General features: G+C 38.3%; 1 protein-coding gene across 1 annotated transcript; it reads right to left on the bottom strand.

Annotated features, from left to right (window-relative positions):
* Positions 1-1,331: 1,331 nt before the first annotated feature.
* LOC139714292 (O-acyltransferase like protein-like) lies at positions 1,332-22,768 on the bottom strand. The gene is made up of 16 exons (XM_071626012.1): positions 22,657-22,768; positions 19,366-19,514; positions 16,171-16,390; positions 14,446-14,606; positions 13,715-13,787; positions 12,770-12,863; positions 11,897-12,162; positions 10,392-10,559; positions 9,785-9,878; positions 8,872-9,145; positions 7,804-7,883; positions 7,011-7,118; positions 5,371-5,515; positions 3,704-3,890; positions 2,266-2,408; positions 1,332-1,457 (listed from the first exon to the last, which is right to left on the bottom strand). Exons 1-16 carry the CDS (start codon positions 22,766-22,768, stop codon positions 1,344-1,346), a joined length of 2,388 nt encoding a protein of 795 aa, XP_071482113.1. The 3' UTR covers positions 1,332-1,343.
* Positions 22,769-24,321: the final 1,553 nt, after the last annotated feature.

Raw genomic sequence — 24,321 nt, forward strand, 5'->3', positions numbered from 1 at the left:
ATGGAAAAAAATGATTGTGTAATGTTTGCACAATGAAAAGTTTCGCTTGTGCCACAATTGCAAGGGCATCTAAACTATCTATTATTCATAGTACGTGTTAAACAAACTTATTCCTGGCTATTATCACTTCATATTGGAAGACATCAAAAAGACACTTTAAATCGAAACACGCAACATTACATTCAGAATTTATTGATATACAGAGTATCAGCATGAGAACTGTATCAACAGCGTATTCTTTCGGAAATCTATAACAAAAAATACCTAATAATAGTGATAACGGCAATTATTAACATGTTGCTTCTGCTGAAAATGGTGGTTACAATGAAAATAATAACAATGAGAACGTTTACTGAAAGGAATAATGATAATGATAAGAATACGAATTATTCGTCTTCATGTCAGCCCATGCTTTAGCATTGAATATCATAAACATTTTGAAACAAACTCGAAATAGTGCGCTCGCTATCATGTTATGCTTATAACAGAGTTTAAAGGAGAAGAAACGGTATAAATTTGATCGAAATCGGATCGAATTATGACATTTTGAAGTTTTGCTATTTTGAGGGGAAACAGTCCTTGAGCAGTCAGTATGAATAATGATGCAAATGGCAAAGTGAGCATGTCATTCAATCACAACTTACCATATAGTTTGTACATAAAATTTTGAAATTTCCAGTTTGTCAGTCAAACGCAATAATGCCCGAGGCTCAAATCCTCGTATATCTAACTGATCACTATTCTGAAGATATTCAACCCGGAATAACGTCATGTTTCAGACTTCAATGACAGAAACATTGAGTTTTCGTCATTTCTTTTTTCTTTTCTTTTTTTTTTTTTGTACACGATCAATGGAAAATTGTGAGGGTATTACATGGTTAGCTCATTCATTTGCATATTCAGATCCACTGTACACGAACTGCATAGCAGAAATGAGCAAAATTTCATTAACTTCCTTATTTTTCATCCGATTTCAATCAAATTTTTACCATTGATCGCGTAAGATTTCACTCTTTTTTTTTTAGACTAACGTTTATTCGGACTGGACTTCCTCTTAAATATAATGGTTATTATGTGTTATCAATCGATTCCATTATCGTAGTACAGTCATGGAAATGATCCTAAGAATGATAAAAACATGGTAATCACTATAAAAACATGGTAACCCGTATAAAATCATGGTAATCAATGTAAAAAAGATGATAATTAGGATACAAATGTTATAAAAAGGTATAAAATAGTGTGTTTAAAGTACAAATAGTCATTCATGTTCGTTGTTTTATACTGAGTTTCTTACGCTGCATGCCTTGGGTGACCGAGATGGTAAGGGGCGGACTCTATTTCTACTTTTGCCGCAAGAGGGCCTTCTCCAGCCCCATCAATGGCCCCTCCACCAGCAAAGACAGTATCAGCGCTGCCGTGTACGACAAGACGAGGTTCCCGAGGAAGAAATACGCCTATAATGGATGAGACGAAATACAACCGATAACGAATATATTGAAACAGGTAAATAACAAAACGAAGAAGAAGAAGAAAAAGAAGAAGAAGAAGAAGAAGAAGAAGAAGAAGAAGAAGAAAAAGACGTATATGTCTTACATCATATTAAACAGATATGTTTTAAGAGTTGTTTTAAGTGATTCCACTGATGACTGATGAACAGTGACAGCGATATCTATCCCAATTTTTGGGAGAATTCCAGGAAAATCGGACAATCCGTTAAAACTTAATGAATTTTTGAAGTTTCAGCTCAGTCACTGCTGGATAATAAGACTACTGCAGCTTTAATTGTGATGTCACATGTGTACAACGACATAATGCATAAAGAAAATTTAACATATTTTGCACTTCCTCACATAATTAATGGATACTTGACTTGCCTTTTTCAGAAGGCAGGGAGAGTAATATTATTCTTATACAATAAACGTCATCAGTGACAAGTCGAAGAAATGTGCACTTTTTTAAAACAAAAAAAATCAAACTTTGCGAAATTCTCTTTATATTTTCCTTCTTATTGTTCTACCTATCAATATGTGCCATCATACACTGTAGTGGTCTTCTTTTTCAGCAGTGACTGCACAGATACTTGAAAAAATCGTAACTTTTGAACTATTGTCCGATGTTCCGCAAACATTCACCGATGTGTTCTACTAATGTTGCTGCATTCACTCAATCCACACGTAAATGATGGTGTATAAAATATTTGTCCTATAATGAAACTATATGCCTTCTGAGAGCAAACGGAAGTAGATTCAGCCCTTGTCTTACTATGAACTCGTCGCTGAGGTGGAAAAGAGTGTCAGCATTCAGCACGGCATTGAAGATGACGATGGGGTGAACGAGATAGGCACAGTAGGTCAGTCGGCCGAGCGGGATCCAGAAACTCCACCCCAAGAGGACGTTAAAAAAGCCTAAACGGAGAAAGATCGGCGGGAAAAGAGCCAAGGGCCCTGTTTCATAAAGCTGTTCATAAAGTTACGAACAACTTACGAACGACTGGTGATCAGTTCTGATGTGCTATACCTATCAGATATTGTATTTTAAAGATAATCAACTCTCACACGCTCTAAGACCAAACTGGGGGGGGGGGACCATATTTGATTATAACATTCAGCTAGAAAATAAAAATAATGATAAAGCAAGCGGACAGTCGTTATAGACCCTCCTCCTACAGTATCCTTGTTTTAACCCCCAAAAGACTGGGCTATTTTGGTAGCTCGAAGGACTGGGGGGGGGGGGGGGGGGCCCCCCCCCCCCCCCCCCAGGATCTCGGCCGTGGATCGCGCGATCGCCGCGGAAATTTGCACACTGGTAGTGTGCGATGTAATCTGCAACATTGTATATTTAAATTTTCCAAAATAGTCTTCTTTTATTCTATTTTGATTAATTGTGCTAATTTATGCAAGAAATCAGACTCTTTGATCTAAATCAGTAAATAAAGCTCCAAAAGTGCTCATTTTTGGTCTAATTATTCTTTGTGGCATTCTTAGCAAATGTACTTGAAAAAAAAAATTTGGTATCAAAATCAATTTCCTATTTATTTTATGTTTTATGAAATTCTCATGTATTTCCTTGTTTTTTGACCTTCTGTTTTTGTTGTTTTTTAAACAAAATTTGTGGCAGACAATTTTTTTAAGCATAATACTCCTAAAACATTGAGAGTAAAAATAATCATATTTATATGAACCATGTGAAAAAACTCAATTTGCATTGACTTTGTACACAATATCACATTTTTGAGCCATTTTCGGTCTCACGTGCATGTACACAAAGCTATGTAACTTCAGAACCGTACCCCCGGGCGTCACAAATTTGGTGTCAAAATGTGCGGGAAACTTGAAAGAAAAAAGTCATAGAGCATCGCAGCGAGAGCATTGCGTGTTGCAGAGTAATCGCGCGAAACGTCGAGGGGGGGGGGCCTTTTAGCCCCCCCCCCCAGTCTTCTGAGGGTTAAGAATTCAAAAAAGTATGCAACAGTGTTATTGTAATCAAGCGTAAAAGCGTGAGGTTGTAGATACCGTTTTTCATAAATTTCAAGATTATTTTGTTATTCTGCATCAAAATCATTCAGATTATCATACACTTCCTTTTTTCAAAGAAAATAAATCCCCTCTTATCTGACGCCGCACTATACACGTATAGCTTCATGTCACACAAGTCTAATTCTCAAGTCTCAGGAAAATGCTCTGTCTCTCCCAGACATTACCTCCGTATCCCCTGATGCAAGCGAAGATGATCCAGGCCACAGCAATGCTCCACGCCAATCGATGGAAGGAGAGGTAGAGAACGGACTCGATCTGCGGGACGTACCGCTCATATCCGTTGGCCCACGTCCCGTAGACCACTGCGAAGAGAGTGAACAGGGCGACCATCCAGCCGGTTATCACCGCAAACTAATCAAACAAAAGACAAAATAAAACAGGCAATCAAAAGATACACACGAATGATAAAAGAACCATGCGGATACAATCAAGGGATTCTTGATTTATTCATGTATTTTGCCTCAGCGGCAAAGCGCGCTGTATAGGTCTACATCAGTAGAGTACGTCGTTCAAAACCATTCATTCCTCATGTAAAATAGCAATGGACCTGGTTGCAATAGAGTCTTACTTCTAGTAGGATCCTATACTAGCATGGGATGCTTTGAAACGTTAGCATTAATTAGCACACTTTGCGGCATCGTACAGTTTTCATGGTAATCGACTGTTTTTGCTAGTTTCCATTGCATAGTGTGTACAACAATAAACACATTATGCAACAACATTGCTTTCCTCTGTTCTTGACAGGTATTCGTTCATCTTATCACAGCCACACCGTTACAAAATAAAATACAGAATCAAAACATCTCCTCTCCTTCCCTCCCAAAGGTTTGAAAGCTTTCATACAGCTACTCACGGAATTTTATAAACTCGTATGTCATGTATGTTCTTCCGATCTATTAGTCTTTAAATATATTACGCATAAGAGCTTTGTGAACGTTGGTCAATCATCTACGTCTAGAAATGATTAGAAAAAGAAGTTCGAAGAGTTACACTCCACAATCACATCTGGGCACCGTTTCATGAAACTTGGCAGCCCTGACAAGTTGTCAGTTTCTGATAATCACCATGGTAACAGTCAGACACCAGAGCTTCTCCGCCAATCAAAACTGAGCATTTTACTGATGTTGTCAGAGACTGACATGTCAGAGACTGACAACTTGTCAGGGCTGACAAATTCATGAAACGGTGCCCAGCTCCCTGACAGTCTGATCGCAATTAAATGTTTCAACCGCTTCTATTTCGCCTTCCAATTACTAGTACACCTTACCCGCCCTTCAATTTCCCACTTTCCTCTTTTTACTCAACTCACACATAACAACTTTCCGCCGATTTTGCGCCATTTTCATCGAAATGACCAAAGATCCTATAAGCAAACAGCAAAGTAAGCTTGATAAAACACACAACTCCATCCATTTCGCGAGACGTAGTGTTTGACTCAAAGACTCGTTACTTCACTAATAGTTGACCTTGCCCCCATTTCATAAAAAGTTGATATGATAGCAACTCTTCTTAAAGTGGCAATTGTCATGGTAACAACAAGAAGAATCCAGCTTCCTGATTGGCTGTTGCCATTTGAAGTTACAATTCCAGCAAAAGTTGCTATCCTAACATCTTTTATGAAATGCGGCCCTGGTGACTAAACAAGTCAAGCTGTATAAGAATACTTCGCGGTAGGAACTTCATCGCCGATACTTTCTCACTGAGTAGACTCTATACCCCAGCCTCTGATTAGGGCGGACAAAGCCCCCCCCCCCCCCCCCCCCCCCCAAAAAAAAAAAAAAAAAAAAAATTGCGTTGAATTATGGTACACATGATCTTAATGTATACTCACGAGTGGCAACTTGATTTCCTTGTCCTTCGTTTGAAACATGAAGTAGCCAAGCAGCATGCCAACCAAGTAGGTGTGGATCCTGCTGTACGGCTTGGTGTAGTAGTAGTCGGCACCCGGATCGGCGGCCGTCCGGTTGTTATAAGGCCTGAAAGGCAGGAATATCATGTAGCTCTCCTTATATCTGATTTCGTTCGTCTGGTCTTATCAAACCATTATAGTCTATCGCCTTACTGATAGCCGCCAGGTCGACATACGTGAGTAAGATTGTGCAACTCTATGCTACGTTTACACCATGTTCCCGGCGGTCTCGGCAATTATGTTCAATGTCAAGTTCAAGTTCATATTTATTCGTTTTTTCCACAATATAAAAACATACATCTCATTTTCTTAAGTGACAAAAACAATGCGTACAATTGTACAGAGAAAACAACAATAATAGGGGAACAAAACTAACAGTATAGCGATACATTGCAATAGTTGCTAAGATAACGAAAGTGAAATAGTTTTCAATACAGGGCATATGCACTGTGTGAAAAAAATATTTCAGGCCACCGTGGACAAAACAAGATGGACGCGAGACAACGTGGGGGAACGGGATGGGCAAATGTGATAGGCCGTGATTGCCGTGGATGCCGTGTCAGATTTTGAAGCTGTCAAAAAAATTAGTCACAGCAGTCACGAAGCTGATGAGGAAAACTACATAGATAATAGGCCGGAATAAAACAGGGTGAACGCAACAAAACGTGCCAACACGTAAACATTATGTCATAAAAAGAAAAGAAAGAAACTGAAGCAAACAAACAAACACGCAAACAAACTTGGATGAGCGGGAAAGGGCGTAGTGGGTCGCGGCAAAAAAGAAAGGAAAACCAAAAAGAATGTGTATCGTCTAGCCTGACCAGACGCCCCGAGAACGTTATCTGGTAGGTACATTTTTCACTGGCCGAGGGCTGGAGCAAACAAGACTAAAGAAAATAATACACAAGAGAGAGAGAGAGAGAGAGAGAGAGAGAGAGAGAGAGAGAGAAAAAAGGGGGGAGGGGATATCCCATCTACCCATGGCGTACTACTTTTTAATAGTTTAAACGGGACTAGCTGCCGTGACCGCCGGGAACATGCATAAACGTAGCATATGTATACTTGTACCCAACAAGATGTTTCGATGTTATTCCTTTCTGTATATCCACATTGAATAAAAATAAACTGTACACTTACTGATATAATACGAGACATGATCACATTCTGATTTACCGTGAAATGTAATATATGAGTACTACCTAAGGTAGTCCAAAATAACACAATCATGTTAGGATTATTCATGAATAACATTCAGCTTTAAACATGATTGCCGTGTGAATTCACATAAGGTAGGAGACGTAAAAAATACTTCAGCCTTGATTATCATTATTTCAATTTAAATAAAATTTTTATCAGAAATCATTAAAAACAACACCTTTTTTTTGGGGGGGGGGGGCGGACGCATATTATTGTTCAAAACTCTTTTCCAAGAGAACTCTTTTCCAAGAGTTCCATTTTCAGAGTTTGCAGATTGCAGAATTAGTTTGGACTGGAAAATTCTGTCCCGTCTAATAGATGGTAAGACGCAGCACATAACAGTCACGAATGTTCACAAAACTTACCCGTACACGGTGTTAATAGTGAGACCGAAATATGCCACGACGATTATCAAAGAAATGACCGACAAGATAATTCCAACAATCAGACTGCAGATACCGAGTCGGCTGCGTCTGATGGATGAAGGAAGAAAACAAAAACAAAAACAAACAAACAAACATGTACAATGTAATATCTGTTTTGGGATTTCCAGATATTCCATTTATCAGCTATGATTCCATTTATGTTGTGATCATTCCCTGTAATTTCTGTATCCTTTTTAAAATTGTACTCAATCTTTTTTTTTTTACATTCTCAGAATTGACTCATGTTATTTGCTTATGTGTGTCTTTCTTCAATTTGACTACTAGGATATTATCATGCGCAATTAAGAACATTCCTATAGAAACTTCGTAATAAATAGGTTAACGATTATCATTGCTATTATTACTATTATAATTATTATTATTATCATCATCACCATCATCATTACCATTATCATAATTATCACGTCATCATCATTATTACTATTATTGTTACCATCATCATCATCATCTTCATCAAAATTATTACTATCAATAATCTTATAATTAGAATCATAAATGTCGGTATCATTTTTGCGAGATATCAACTGTTCCTATAGTATAGATGTAACAATTATTACCTATACAGTAACTTTGTAAGAGGAAGAAGATGGAATATTAATGTGGAAAAAAAAAGGGGGAGGATGGGACGGGTCAGGGAAAGGAAGGGGATTTTAAAAAAAAAGGGAATCGGACATTTATATGGAGACATAGGGAGATTTTTGCGTGAACATACTTGTAGAGCATGACAATGAAGATTGGACTTAGGAGGTAGAACTGCATGTCGCACGCCAGATACCATCCCCAGCCGAAGCACTGCAAATAAAACAATAACAATAACACTGCAGGTAATAGGGATCGATTTCAAAGGATCTCATAAAGATTTCGCTATTTTTCCCATGTCAGAGCGTCAATCAAACAAATTCATCATGTTTGTTACTCACCTAACATAGCCGCTTTAAGGTGACTGTTGATTCTGTTTATTTCGAATGTTTTGAACTAACAGAATATAACTGCTAGTGGAAAAATGAGTAAAGGAAATGGGATTCCATTGGGATTCGAACCCGAGACCTACGGGTTGCTAGCCCGGTGCTCTACCGACTGAGCTATGGAAAGCCCTAGTTCAGTGTTTGTCCCAGAAACCCTAAATTCTCAATGCTCAGATGGTCAGAAGCTATAGCTGTGTGTTTGTGTGTGACACACACGCACACATTTAAACCTGACATTAACGCGAAGGATAATTCACTTGGGGATAAATGCAAGAGATCACCGAAGTGATGCAGCTTTTTGAGTATGTAACAAACGCACACAGAAGAAAACTGACCAGAAATGAATATAATTCATAAGTGGAAAAATGAGCAAAGAAAAAGGCATTCCATCGGAACATAATTACACTACATCTTGTTTATAGTCAGCATATAAGCGCATATTCATAAATCTAGAAATTAAAGGCAATCACATCGAAAAAAAAGAATAACCCCACTGACTTGTAAATAATCAACAAATTAACTTCTCTAATAGAATATAGCATTACGTTGACTCTATTGGCTCGGCACTATTGGATAAGCAGTTTTCAGCAGCTTTTCTTGTTTGCTACACTTAGAATACAGCATTGATAGACGGAAAGTTTCATACACCCATTTTATAGGTTGAGATAGATATCGTGTGAATTCATTAACGACCAAAAAAGTGCAAACCAACGCAAGCAGATCGGGAGTGAATAGATAGATAGGAGAGATAAAATCTATAGGTAAGGCTAAAATTCGTACAGGGTGAGAGGGGGGAACAAAATACATGTACTCACAGTGGTAGTCAAAGTGTGCTTGAACGGGTGCACGTTGTTGACGTAGAAGAGATGAGTCCACCACAGTGAATTACACGTGTCTCTGACTCCGTTGAAAAACCCCGTCTTGCCGATCCCTGTTCCAAAGTGAACGGCGAGGGCAGCCCATATCCCCATGGCAACCATGTACACGGGAGTGAGACGCAAGTAGCGGTGGAGGTAGAACATTCCCCAGCTCAGTTTTCCGTTGCTTTTGGCCAATGCCTTCAGCGTCAGAAATGTAACCAGGAATCCACTGCAAGAAAAGACGAATATCACAAAGGAGAGCTATTGTAAAAAGTCATAGAACACTGTTAAAGATCTATATACCTCCCAATCTATCTGTCTCTGTATGCATATAAGTCTATGTATATGTGTGTGTGTGTATGTGTGTGTGCGTGTGTGTGTGTGTGTGTATGTGTATGTGCGTATGCATGTATGCATGCATGTATGTCTCTACCATTTATCGATCTATCTGTGTTTCTATTTATTCATTTATTCATGTATCTATTTATTCATTTATTTATCTGTCTATCTATCTGTATTTCTCTATCTATCTATTTATTTATCAATCTTTCTGTTTATCTATCAGTCTATCTATCTATCTATTCAATCCAGCTACAATGTATCTGTCTTGAGTCTCTATTATACGTATACTACATGAGAAAAAAAGAAAGAAAAGAAAAGAAGCTGTCGTAACGGTGCAAAAACAAAAATTCCACACTGAAATTCACTCTCCAAAAACATGAAAAAAGTGTACAAATTATTTCCTTTTGATAAGCAAACACGGGCTGAGCTAAGCTGCATTTTGACTGGAGGAGGTAAAAACAAACAAACAAACAAAAGCAACAACAACAAACTCTATAATCTTATGCGGGGAGGGAAAACTCTTTACCTCATTACAAAGAACGTGTCGACCGAGACCGTTGCGTTGATAATGGCAAGAGCCGAGAACGCGCCTGCCTTCTCCAGAGATTCTAACGGGTTGGCTGTTTCAATACGAGGAAGAAGAGGATACCTTAAAAGGCATACCATTTACCATTTGCAGATGAAACAAAACCCAGCTTTAGTGCTTCAAAATAGTTCTAAAGTGTGATGTACACATGGAATCTTTCGAGAGATGAGCTGAGCGATTTGAACTAAATGTCATCGCAGCTTTATAATAGTGTCTTTTATTGGTGACAACATAATCTATTTTATTTTCTATAAATTGGTGAAGTTTCTTTGTTCTTACTTGCCATGTAAGTTGATGTCTACAGTCGTGCATTGGATATGACATATCATCGTATTAGTTATCATTGCCATTCACAGACTGTATATTGATATAGCAGCTAGACAGTCTGTGGACAGTGCATTCATACAGGCTCAAACGAAACGAAAAATCTTTAACGAACAATTTGCGTCACATCAAGTCCAGAGCAAAAAGGCAATTGTGGAAAGAAAGACAGAGTCATGAAGACTCAAGTCACACGTATCAGTAAGCGCGTTATAGAACAACTTACCGATATTGCCCAGCATAAACTGGATGGAATGACCAAGAATAATCCAAAACATACTAATCACGCGAAGTCCGTTCAACACATCCATCGTAGAGGGCGTTTTCTTTGCGCTGAGAATCTTCCTGCAGTTGTTGACAGCGGAGAATGCCATCAACACGGCATCTAATTTCTCTGTATTATAGGAAAACGAATCCGACAAGAATAATCCATGAAATACCAGTAATAATAATAATAATAATAATGATAATAATGATAGTAAAATAATACGAATAATGATAAGTTAATGAAAGTATACGTAAAAATGATAAATGAATGAGGAAAAGGTCATGGTTATTATCCAGAAAGTTTCACTTGGTATGACATTGGTGTTGAGTAATGAAAAGTTCTAAACTTAGATATCTACACTGTGTGTGTTTGTATTTTCCTACAAATAAGGGCCTTGGTCCATCATACATGAATTATCTTAACCCTAGTCAGGCTGGGGGGGGGGGGGGGGATTCCGCCCCCCCCCCCCTCGACGTTTCGCGCAATATTTTCGCAGCGCGATAAGCTCTCGCCGCGATGTTTCATGACTTTTTTCTTTCAAGTATCGCGCAACTTTTGAGACCAAAATTGTTGCCCCCGCGCGTACCGTTTTGACGCGACGCCCGTTCGAAAAAAATTTGTCAACCCCAAAATTGCTCCAAAACATGATTTTGTGTACAAATCCAATGCAAATTGTGTTTTTTTCAGTTAATTCACATAAAAATTCATATCTTGACTTAGAAAGGACGAAATTAATTTATTTCAGCATAATAAAGCTTCGAAAAATGTCTGTGACAAATTTTGGCCAAAAAACAAACAAAAACAAAAGGTCGAAAAACAGGGAAATACATAAGAAATTCAAAAAACAATCAAATACATAAGAATTTAATTTCGATACAGATTTTTTTTATCCTATGTCTCAGGAGAATGATACAAGAAACATTTTAAAAAAGAAATTAGCTTAATTAGAGCATTAATAAGTGATTTAGAGCCCAAAACTGATTTTATGCATAAATTACAATGATTAATTAATATAAAATATAAGAAAAATTTTTCGGAGAAAGCAACCATACATTTTGATAGTATACGTCGCAGGCGTCGCGTGTGCTGATTTTCGGCGCGATCACGCGTTCCATAGGCGAGATCTGAAGGGGGGGGGGGGGGCAGAATCCGCCCCCCCCCCCCCAAGATATAGCATAGCCAAAAAACCCCAGCCTGATTAGGGTCAAGGGTTTTTCAAGCCGATTCTGATTTATAGTGCATGGACTAAAGTTCAACTGTAAAATAATAGTTGTTGTGTTTGAATTAATTTTTCGAATCTATGACAATGTTGAAGCATATTTTGATACAATTACACACTGACAAATATAAGCCCAACTTTTTCTGCCTCGCACAATAAAACAGTGTTGCTGATTATCACAATGCGTTGATAAACTTATATAAAAAAGAGAATTTGAATGTGTACGTCACTCCGTAGACCTCACCTAAGGTGGTGGGGCTCTGAGACTCCTTCTGGGGATCAGCTATTTCCAATTTCTGACCATCCATTTCGCCGTTCTTTACGTTTTCGTCGGCGGCCTCGGCAGCTTTCGTCTTGCCGCCATCAACGTCCGGGTCACCCTCCTTCGCACTAGTCTTGTCTGCAGCCATTGTCGAGTGCACAGTGAGAACGTCAGTGATGCGTTGGTGGTAGATGACATCGTAGACGCTTCCCACGACGACCAAGACCCCAAAGATGCAGAGCAAGAAACTACAAGAGTTTGGAAGAAGCAAGAACTTTGCCGATGCGAGACCGTAAGGACGAGAAACTATCTTTTACATACACTGTACTGACTCATCGCGGTAGAATCTGTCCGTTTGCCTGTTCGTCTGTCTAGTGGAGGTTTAGTCACGTCCTGTGAATAAGTGTCTGTCTTGTCTTTTTGTCTGTCTCTCCTATTTTCTCTTACTCAGCCCCTTTTAATTCATAACAACAAAAATAATCGCTAAAGGAATTAAAATACAAAAAGTACAGGGAAGCGAAGAAAAAAATAAAATAAAAATGGTGTCCATTTCAATGACATTTTTTAAAGCGCATCTCGTCATAAGAGCATACTATGAAAAGCATAAATTGGTAGATAATGATATGCAATAGATATAGATAGATTGACAGAGAGAAAGAGAGATAGAGATAGAGAGAGAGAAAAAAAAGAGGGATACAGATATACGCAGATGGATAGATGAATAGAGGGGAGAAAATGAATATGCGATATGAGACATAGATTGAAAAGAAAAGAAATATTCTGGCTCAATGTTCATCAAAGCAGAAACCTACAGGACGATGCAGTTTGAGAATGTTGAAGACATCATGAACTTACACCATGAAAATATCGGGAGCTCTCCATGGCGCCGGGTGCAGGCATTCGAAGTTGAGGGGAGGATATTCGAGGGGTATTCCCATGACCGTCAATACTAGACGAACAAATAGAAAATAAATACATAAGTTAATAAATTCATAAACGAAGGAACACATCACACATTGACCTCTCTAATGTGCTACTCTTTAAAATCGTACATACCATCCTGGAGGTTAACCCATTCCCTACAAGAACCTGGTGGCTATTGTATTAAGTTTATGGGGATTTCAGAATTTAGTATGGAACAGGTCAATCTGCACTTCTGGATATTTGCTGCAATATGCTGTAGCCGGAAATGTAAACTTGGCCTTAATTTCAATATGTCCTCCTTCAGTCATCCTCCTATACACTCTTTACATTTTTCCGTTTTCTATTCTTTTCTTAGTCTTCTTCTTCTCCTCCTCCTACTCATCCTCCACATCCACTTCCTTCCTTGTATTCTTCCTCTGTTTCACTTTTCTCCTTTAGTTTCATTCTTCTTCTTCATCCCCTCCTTTCGTTTTATTCCTCTACAAATTTCATATCGTTGTCATTTTCATGTCACTTCAAGTGGTGTTAGCAATTCTATGCTCTAATTATGCTAACTAAAAGAGATCAATGGATGTATTCCTAACTAGCTCCATATTCTTTACCAGCAAGGGCTATGATTTCAATTCAACATGACTTCACGAAGTTTAAATCATGTATATTCCGTGTATACATAATACGTGCTTGTAGGTGCAACTGTTCATAGTATACAATGCACTTTTGTTATACAATTGTTTTGTATTATCTTATATTTGTTTTGTGGTATTTTCATCTTATTGTTCAAATCGTTCATGCCTCTTTGCATTTTTTTTTTGCATATGGAAACAAATAAATGAAATTAGATGAAATGACGGAAGAATTAAAAGCGAGGTCAGATACCTTGGTTTGCCATCGTCGTGAGTTCTTCTTGACTACACGTATTTGGGAAGCATGTACCCATCTCAAAATTGATCTGAGAGTAGAAAAAATAAATCAGCAATGATAATCATAACATTATAACAATAGCAGCAGCAACAACAACAACAGCAACAAAATAATTGCAACTGATTAACAAACTGCCCTATATCAACGCAAATAAGCAGTGACTTGGTCAGAGCTCCAGTAGTAGCCATGACAAGAGAAATTATGGACATGCATACTCAGTGCAGGATTCGAACCTACGACCTCCAGATCACCGCACAATCGTCTCACCCACTATTGGGATTCCACCCGACAGTCAGCGCTGTTCAAATCCTGACAGCATGCAGTGAGTACTGCCTAATTATTCAAATCGATGGATATCTTGCTTGGAGTTGTTTGACGCAACAGATTTGCAAATTCTCCCATATATTTGGACGTTATTTTGTTTTTTCATTCTTGAAATTCTCTCTCGTGGACTTTTGTCTTTAATTTTGCCATACTATGTTCATCTGCAAAGAACACTGAATTATAATGTTATGTCAGGGCAGAAACAGAAGCAAATGCTTTTGAAATTTCATGCTTATAACATAAAAATAATTTTTTGAAGAGTGAACGGTGTCTGTGCATTATTATTATCGTTATCAATATTATTATTGCCATTATCACTATCATTATTATAATCACTAGGCTTAAGATATTATTATTATTACCTCCTCGGAGAAATGTGCCCTCAACAGGCAGTACTGACTGTCGAAAGAGGGCGTTCCATTTGTTTTGATCAAGCTCTGGCACTGCCACACGTTGCCAAAGTCTTTGTTGAGGCCGGTGTATATTGCATTAGAGGAAGGAAGACCTCCGAAGGATCCCATCACTGCGTGGAAAAGAGGACCGAATAAAAATTAATGATAGTGAAGGTACCTTTGATTGGAATTTGTCTTTGAACTAATGTGGCCACTAGGGAAGAGCGCCTATTTTAGCACACTCTTGGTGTGAGTGCAAATGGAGCAAAATGTCACGGATCCAAGATTGAACGGTAAAAGGAACCGCAACTGCCTGAATGATGACGTAATAGTAAAATGGGACAACAGTATCGAGCAAGCAATCAAATGACAAGGATCTATTCAGGTGTTATATAATACGATAAAGGATACAATACGATACATTAGGATGAAAAGACGGCAATATACAATAACTAGACACGCTCTGTGAACGCAGTCTCTATAATAACCTAGTGTGAGAAAGTATGAGCAGTAACTATTGCTGATCAAACTTTGGTTTGAAAGTGAAGTCCTGTAGGACCAATTACCAGTGATAAGAACTGTTCAGCTCGCCGCCCCCCCCCCCCCCATCCATCACCGTGAATTCAATGCTTCTTTTTGGTTCCTACTGCGACTTGCTTGAACACACTTAGGGTATGCTTATTACAGTATGTATGTATGTATGTATGTATGTACAGTGTATGTTATACTATGTATGTATGTACGTATAATTATGTATATCATATAATGTATATAAAAAAATCGGAGGCATAGTCACGAAGGCAAAGTATAGAAGTATACCCAATTAATGTAGATACCTATAAGTTTTAAGGGATGATACAGTTTTGGTTGAGATGGGGCTGTAAGTTTCCAGTATTCTAATGATTTTTTAGATATTGCGAAACATCTTTTTAATATGAAAAGCATGTAATTCTAAGAGGAATTTACATTTTATCTGATGAAAATTGATTTTGAAATGGCTGAGATATCCACGACAAAGCAATCCTGATAGGCCTACGATGTAAAGGTGTGACCCATATTTTATCAGGATTACTTTATTTTGCTTGGTTTTTGGATATATCAGCCATTTAAAAAAAATCATCTAATAAAATTTGAATTCCTCTTCAAATTGCATGCTCTTAAACATTTAATAAAGTAGTTTCTAAGTATCTTGCAAAAAAAGTTTAAAGCTGAATCCTCACTTCAACCAATAAAATACCATCCCTTTAAAAAGTTACAGAGAAATTCTTCAACGGTATTGTTTTTCAACAAGGTAAGTCTAAAATAGAAAGAAAAAAAATCATATCGTTCAAACCGACTTTTGGCAGTTTAGTATCTCCCTGGCCCACTGGTACGGAGGTTGCTTACAGCAACTTCCGTCGAAAACAAACCCACAACAACAACAAAACTAGAATGTCCAAAAAACCTACATTTTTTTTTTTTTTTTTTTTGGTGGCGGTGTATACATAATTGTAATGCTCCCAATACCAACCTACTGCTACAACACGTAGACTGATGTAAGCGATTTTGAAGTTGGTGGTAATGATAACGGAGTTTATGTACCACCATATTTGGTTCCCCCCTCCCCCCCCCCCCCCAATTCTCCATCCCTCTCTCACTGCCTTGCTCTTCTTTGCGTGGTTAGCCTCCCTTCAATGAAGCAGCAGAGTCTCTTACTCTTTGTTGCGTACGGAATGCCTTCGCTCATGTCGTTCATGTAGGTGAAAAAATCCCGCAGACAGCCTTCGCTCACGGCAACATCAGCAAACAGCGAGTACAAGACTTGATCGAAATCAAAGTCGTCCGGTATAAAGCCTGCAGCCGAGTTGTTGCCGAATCCGGGAAAGAAATCCGTGCCGTTGCCTTGGGGAAGAGCTGACAGTATTTGTTGCAGAATCTGTGAGATGACAAAGGGAAGGTAAAGAAGATAAACAAACGCAAGAACATCTGTGTAATCTGCCATCTTTCTTTTGTGTCAGAGACTTTGTACAGTGTGAACATTTCTATGGGGTTTGCGGTGCAAATTGGTACTGTAGGCACACAATAGAAACGTTTAAGAAAAATAACAGGGGATGAATTCAAAGCCTATGTGTTAATTCGTGCTCAAGCGCTAATGTATGATTGTTCATTTTTCGATTGTTGTGTGACAGACGTTTACTTAATTAGGTGGTTTTGAGAATTATCATTTTCACTGTGAAGCATAATGCATGGTACACTTTTTTCTATTTTATTTTTGGTTCACAAAAACAGAATTCAAAAGCATAAATGGAGGATCAAGGGATGGAAGAGAATCGAAGGACGTTAAGTGACTGGCTACGAAATGGAGTATAGGAAAAGTGAAAAGACTAGCATGATTATGGTGTTGTAGCTTTCAATTATATGTAAAACTCTTGTACGTCACATATACCATGTATGAGCAAAAAAAGAAAGAAAAATAAATAAATAAATAGATAAATAAACAACACCATGAACCAGGTTCATGTAAAAGTGCATATACCAATTCGCATTTAGATGGTTTGATAAATATCGGCCATAAGATGTTTCAATCTTTACAGAAAACCGTAAATTTTGACTTATTTTCACGAAATTTGGGAAGAACTACTTGCAGCATTGGGGTGGTGTGATGATGGTGTAATCACCTCATAATTCTCCCATCGATCTGCTCGTATATCTCCACTAACTTGCTTTTGACAAATTAAATATCGTACAAATATTCTACCACTTAAGCTTTAGTAATAGCTTTGAAAAGAAAATATTAGGGGGAGAGAGGTTGCTGCTTGTGAGACCAAACCCTGTCTATTGATAATTATTTCGTGTTAACCCCAATGGCAGAGCTGTAGGGCGATGATGAAACTTTACCGACTTTAACTCTGGCTGAAAGTGGAAAGTGCATCACGGCTATAATGAGCAGTATACCCGTCAACGTCAGGACAACCATGTTTTATCATCGCGATAAAGAGCAACACTTTTAGCCTAAGTGCAGTCCTACCTCTCCTATCCGGCCTCTCTTAATCCGGATCTGTCTATTATCCGAAGGCGATCTTGAGGTGATTTTTTCCCCCTTCAATCTGATAATTACAGTTAGAATGGGGACTTTAAACTCCAACGAAATTCCTGTACACAAACTCATATTAATTACATATTATTCCCAACATTATTTAACATACATTCACATCAAATGTTCATCTAAATAACACGTATTCAGACATTATACCCACAAATTTGGGCTAATTGCGAAGAGTTTCAGCATACGCTACCTGCCAGTGGCGGATCCAGAGGGGCCCCTTCTCTATTTCGTGTAAAAAAAAAAAAAGAGATAAAAAGAAAAATGGGGGGGGGGGGTGCGTGTGCGCCCCTTTAATTTTGCAAAGGCGCCTCCCCTTCACGGTATTTCGGGATCCGCCCCTGTCTGTAATAGGTTACATGTACAGAGTACAATTAGGTAGTCAGCTGCTTGTAACATTGAGTCTCCCGTATCATCCGGCCAAATCCCTTATCCGGATGAGCGACGGTCCTGCGACATGTCCGGATAGGAGAGGTGGGACTGTATCATGGAGTCACATAATGTTTGATCGCAAAAACAAGTTAACTCCATTCTTGGTAATTTGAGATATTTGCGCGATTAGAGCTTCGAAAGGAAGACAACGAAAAAAATATGAAAGAAAATTTTGATGTGAAATATTTTTTCATCATAACTTGAAGGGCATTCCTTGTTTTATGAAAATTGAACGAGAAAATCTCTCCTACCCACAGCGCACTACGTTTCGGACAAACGGGCGGGCTGCCGTGGCCGCCGGGAACATTGTGTAAATCTAGCATTAACGATCGTATTCAAATTTTTGTTTGCTTTGGTCGTATATTTACCCATGGTTCTGCCCCATGAATGCGATATCACAATATGACCATCCTTGGAGAATTCTCTCATCAAACACTTGTCATTGTATAGGGCAGTGAGAGAGTTCCCACACCATCCTGACTACACCTGCTTGGGGAGGGGGGCGATCTTTTGTATGACATGGCATTTTTTCCTGCGGACAATTGCTCCCATGTAATATCTGCACGCTAAGTCAAACATAAATTCTACCCGCACACATAACTCTAACCCTAATCCTGATCCTTACATTAAACTAAACCTAAAACCCTAGCACAATCCTAATCCTATAACTCAAAGTCCTTGGAGAAAATAAGACCCTAGCAATTGTCGCAGTAGCCGAGCAAATGCTGTGTCACCCTTTTGCACATATACATACGGGACAACACTACATGCATGCATACTCCCTGTACACATGACAAAGGGTCAATCACTGGTCACTTTCAATTAGATGTAAAGTCAGTTGTTCAAATCCTCACTTGAATAGATAACTCTGTTGTTGTTGTTTTTTGTTTACTTTCGATTACTTCCTTCGTTGAAAGTTTGCTTTTGTGATCAGAGACCTCTATCAGGTATTGTGACTCGTCATCTGTTACACATAAGCGTTATTGTATTAACAAGCACAACGACAGAACATATACAGTTATCAGTCATAAAATGCTCAACTGTCAAAAGATAAATCAGGACATAATAATATGATTTTGGTTGGTTTTTTTTTTCGAGTAATCTGCATTTTACAAGCTCCGCTTTTTAATAAATTATCTAGGTTTTCCATCGCGATATACTTGAGTTATCATTGCAAAGCGTGTATTGTTTCTATTCATTCAGGTCATTAATTATTATATCTCGTAAAAAAAAAATATATGATTTTTTTATTGTTTTCAAATTGCTGACAATACGATTTATCAAATATATACTTTGTGTTAATTTGTACTACTAATAATGTTAATTTGTTCTGTTATGGAAATATGATGGTTATTTCGACACTTTGTGTATCTTACCGAATTGAAATCCCCACCGCCTTGCAGGAGGCCTAGGATATCAGAGAAGTCCCCACCGCCTTGCAACAGACCTAGGATATCAGTGAAGTTTCCAAGGCCGAGGGATCCCAGAATACCCGCGAGACCATCGAAAGCGTCCATCTGCACATCTAGGTTACACGTTTACATGATTTAAAAAATGATTTCGATAATAAGAATGACAATCTATTGCAAACTAGAATGACGGTTATCATAAACACTGATAAAAAATGTTGATAACAGCAATGATCAAAATAATGATAAGAATAGTATTAACAATGACAACAAAAATAATCATACCCATAATCATTTAATCATAATCATGATAATTGTAATGTGACATTTGCAGTACGAGGAATGATAAAGAAAATAGTATCGCTCTTACAACTGAGTATCATCATATTTTCGCCATCTATTTTGTGCAAAATAATCATGAAATAGTGAGACATGTAATCTGGCATAATATCTATAGGACATCATACATTATTCTTTCAAATTGAGAAACTTCCGGACATCAGTGTTTTGTGCATATAAACAATGACGATTTTTAACGTGATACTCGCAAAGCACGATGGAGCTCTACTTACAGTGCCGTAAATATCCCAGCGTAACAAAAAAACACACGACAAAAAAACAAAAACAAAAAACAAAACAAAACCAAAATAACAAGAACAAAACACACACACAACGAAACAAAACATGATTAAAAAAGAACGCATTGTAATGTAAGGAATATTGTTTAGGGCTTAACTATCAGGGCTATATCACTAGTATTTTCTGGTTTTATTTGTTTATTAATTAATTTATTTATCTTTAGCTATTTGAGATCAGAGCTGAAAAGTTTGAAATCATACCCGGTAACTACCTTTTCCCACGAGATATTGCCATTATGTTAATTCTAAAAAGGAATACAGTGGACATTGATGTTTATTCTCATGAAAACTGAGATTGTAACGAAATCGAACGTTCAGGGTTGTGACTACAACCTTTTCCGAAATCTAACACACGCGTGACTGCATCCCGAAGTGCAAAAAAAGAAAGAAAAAAAAAGAAGAAAAAAAAAGGAGTTTGTAATGTGATTGTCCGAGTTATGGAAGATTGGTTCCGGTAATCAAAAAAAGAAAAACACACACACACACACACACACAAAAAACCGTGTCATTCTTTCACCTTCTGCTGCTGTTCCTGCGTTAAAGCTGGAATCTGATGTTTATTGTTCTGCATGCATCATTAGCTTTTGTCCGGTAGAGGACAAGGTCTATCATGGTTGCTCGTTGTCAAGGAAATGTCTTTTCAAAGTGTCAGATTGTGCACATCCTTAGGTCAGTGATATAGTTGAAACTCCCGTACGCTTATGAAATCCACCTTGTCTAAGTTGACAATTCTTTGCAAACAGAATGGTAGATTTTCATCAAAAGGCTTTTTAAATCGTTTCCAAGAATGTTCGATGTCTTTGTATAAAATACTTCTCCTCTTTTGTTTTCGGTGGGGGTGGGAGTATAATATTCAATTACTTGACAGCCAAGTTTGGAACAAATAATACTATAGTACTGGAGGACTGAAGTTTGATATCAGAATCAGGATAACATGTAGAAACAAAAAAACTGTCTGCATTTCTCTCTGTATGTGCCCTTTCATGTGTTTTATCTCTTACTAGATGCCTGTGCATTCGCAGCAGAGGTGCAGCATTTTTTTTTTTGTTCAAACATACCGCTACTGTTTTGGCGGCAATCTCGCGAACTCCTTGCAGTCTGGTTTATACTTCTCCCTTCGCTCCCCCTCCCCCATCAAACAAACGAAAAAAGAATAAAAGAACAAAGAACGAACAAACAAACACGTTAACAAACAAATAGAAAAATAGATATACTTTGAGTGCATCAGATTGTGTAGGCCCTACTACCTTAATTTTTTTTTTCAATAATTAACATATAGCGTTATCTCTTACGCGCGCTTGTAAAGTCATGTAATGAGTGAACATTTTCTCCAACCAATGAAAAGTCTTATCTCATACAAATGGAAATTGGAATACCAATACTTTTAAACGTCAGTTATATCTTGTGGGCCACAAAAACGCGAACAAACATAATGCTGAACAATCTCGCTGATATAGTAGAGGATTTTCTGTCCTTGAGTGAGGAAACCGGATGATCACATTTCAGTAATCAGGTCGCACTGCCAATATCGTTAGCAGCGTTTTGTCGTAGTCTAATTAGTGGTAGTGTGATTAGTGCCCACGCTCAGGAAGACCGCAAACTTTTTCACACAAATAAACATCCGCAAAAGCGGCAGTTCGCCTATAGTTGCACTTCTAGTATGAGCACAAAAAAAAAACAGTTTGTAAATACGTTTAATGAATGAAACTATCAGACTTCAATAAGTGTTACTTGACGGGTCATTCTGGTCAACTAGTTCCCGCAAGTTGATTCTTCTTTTTTTTCTTTTTTTAAAACCGAAGTTCATAAATTGTCGGGCAAACGTATGATTACACTTAACATTTTAAAGTGAGAGAAGCGCTTAATCATCTCATTGAAAAAAAAAAAACGTAAAAAATATCGAAACAGGTAATTTTGGAAATGTGCACATCTGGACCGTTCCTGATGTATTAATGCACTGAAATTCAGCCATGATTTTCCTACACCCATATCCATGAACTATAGGCCTACCTCCTGAGTCCAGTTATAATAGCAACACTGAAGAGCCTTATATTCACTTACATTGTAGTTTCTTAATTTGCAACACAACTTCTTTGGAACGAGTTCAAGTACAGATTGTGGATATCCTCAATATAGTTAGGCCGATTAATCAATTATTTTGAAGTATACAAAAGTTCGTCAGAAAAACAAACAAATAAAAGTAAAAACAAAAACAAAACTAAAACCAAAACAAAGCAAAACAAAACAGACATATTGATTTGACTGCATGACAGAAGCACACTGAGCAGTTCCGTACGAAGTGGATGAATGTCTATAGAGAGCTGTGGTCAATTATGATGAATAAAGTTGATCGCTGTAAAGCCCTTGCATTCAATTCCGTATCATTGTACAGCATAATCCAAGATGTAAAACTCAACTATTGATGTTCATAGTGAATATACAATTCTAGCTCCCAATGAAATCTGTGCATACATACATGTATTCCCTTTTCTTACTAACGCCCTGGGATGTGTGGGAACACCCTCCCCCCCCCCCCCCCCCCTCCCCTGCCTCCGCCCCCGACGCGTCGGCCATTCACGGACTATCCTCGGGACTATACGCCCACCCACCCATAGCTTACCATCCGCGATCATGCCCTGGTAGTCGGCCTGCCCAGATACACCGTGCAGCAGGAGTAAGAGTGTACTCAGCAGGACCAAGCCCACGCCCGAGGTCCCCGAGCCCACGGCCATGTCGTTGCTGTAGAAAGTGGGTCACTACAAATTCCCCGAAGCCAGCAGCTGCTGTTGATGAGCAGTGCGTGTCGCAGGTGACGTTTTTTGGTACTTCTGAAGATTTCGAAGACCAACGCGGAATATGAAGAGTTTTATGTCGTTGACTGGCAGGGAAAAATCTGACCTTACCGACGTTGAGGCGCAGTACTCGGTTCCGTTACCGCGCAGCATTAGGAGTAGGCCTACTACACGTATCGTCCAATCATTCAAAACAAACAAGGCGAGAAATTACTTTGCATAGAGAGAGAGAGTGGCAGCGATTATCATGAAGCTTTTGACTGTTGGCACGGAAGCTACTCAAGCGCGAATCCGATAGTCTTTGTCGCAGACATCGAGGTTTCGTTAATCCGTCAAAAGTGATCGTGTTTTATGAAACAAAAAACGACATAAAAAAAAACCCAACAAAGCTAAAGGATCATCCTACAGTACATGTATTGTTGATGATAGTTAGTGAAAAATTGAGCAAAGAAAATGGGATACCGTCGGGATTCCTAGGGAATCCCATTTTCTTTGCTCAATTTTCCACTAATGAATAATATTAGTTCTGGTCAGTTTTTCTCCTTACGTTTGATGATAATAACTATGAGCTCCCATGACAGGATACTGGATTAACCGTTTTCCACTGTGATAGATCAGTGAGGTGGGAGCCCACCTCCCTTGATAGATCATACCGGAAGGTTCTAGTAGCTATACCTCCTTGGTGACACCATCGATTAAGGATTTCCTCTAAAGTATGTTCCCCCACCCCCTGCCCCCCCCCCCAAAAAAAAATACAATCAGATTTACGAATTGAGAACTTTCACTATGATCTAATATTGTCTAAATGGTATACTTCAGGGTCTTGTTAACATCTATTATTTTGCAGAAAACTCCATTTGATTTAGTGGTCACAGAGAAATGTGGATCTTGTTATTGTTATAGCATGTCATGGGAATGATTCTTTCATGTTTTGCACTTGGATGCTCTTGGAACTGCATAATGTGTGAACAGAATGGACAAAACTTGGAGGGAAGGGATTCCTGACATGCTCTACAAATCTCCACATTTCTCTTTGACCACTAAAACAAATCAAATGGAATTTTGTGTAAGATGTGGGTAATGAGTTATAGTTTCATAATATACCCTGAAATTGTATTTGGATTGATTCACATAATTATAATTATTGATATTGCTGAGGGTCCCGTTGTGATTCTTTTTTTTTTTCTTTTTTGCACATACGGTATATACCCATTGTAGTATACTACTTAGAGGGCAGTGTATATACCTTAGTTAGTGTTATAAATAGAGCGCTCCTCAGGACTAATAGAGAGGGCGGAGGTCATGTTTGTGGAGGGCGGGGGGGGGGGGCATTGGGGGAGTGGACATCCGTGTGTTATTTACATGTAGCATACACTTGTACTGGTATAGATATTAATTAACATGTCTGTTGGGTAGTCACAGTGTTAAACTAGATTGATAAACATAAGCAGAGATACATCACGGTCTTCTTATTCCCACCTCCTTCAGGTGAG

Source organism: Diadema antillarum, unplaced genomic scaffold, assembly GCF_040938485.1.
Source record: "Diadema antillarum isolate AM-2024a unplaced genomic scaffold, OU_Dant_1.0 scf00000045, whole genome shotgun sequence".
Taxonomy (NCBI): Eukaryota; Metazoa; Echinodermata; class Echinoidea; order Diadematoida; family Diadematidae; genus Diadema; species Diadema antillarum.

What these genes read in the sequence shown, in the direction of transcription:
- LOC139714292 (XM_071626012.1), bottom strand. Translation starts at nt 22,768, where the DNA reads ATGGCCGTGGGCTCGGGGACCTCGGGCGTGGGCTTGGTCCTGCTGAGT. An exon ending in GCTCCCGATATTTTCATGGT is followed by an intron (nt 12,163 to 12,769) that starts GTAAGTTCATGA and finishes AAACTCTTGTAG; the next exon opens with TTTCTTGCTCTGCATCTTTG. An exon ending in GTTTATGCTGGGCAATATCG is followed by an intron (nt 9,879 to 10,391) that starts GTAAGTTGTTCT and finishes GTATTGAAACAG; the next exon opens with CCAACCCGTTAGAATCTCTG.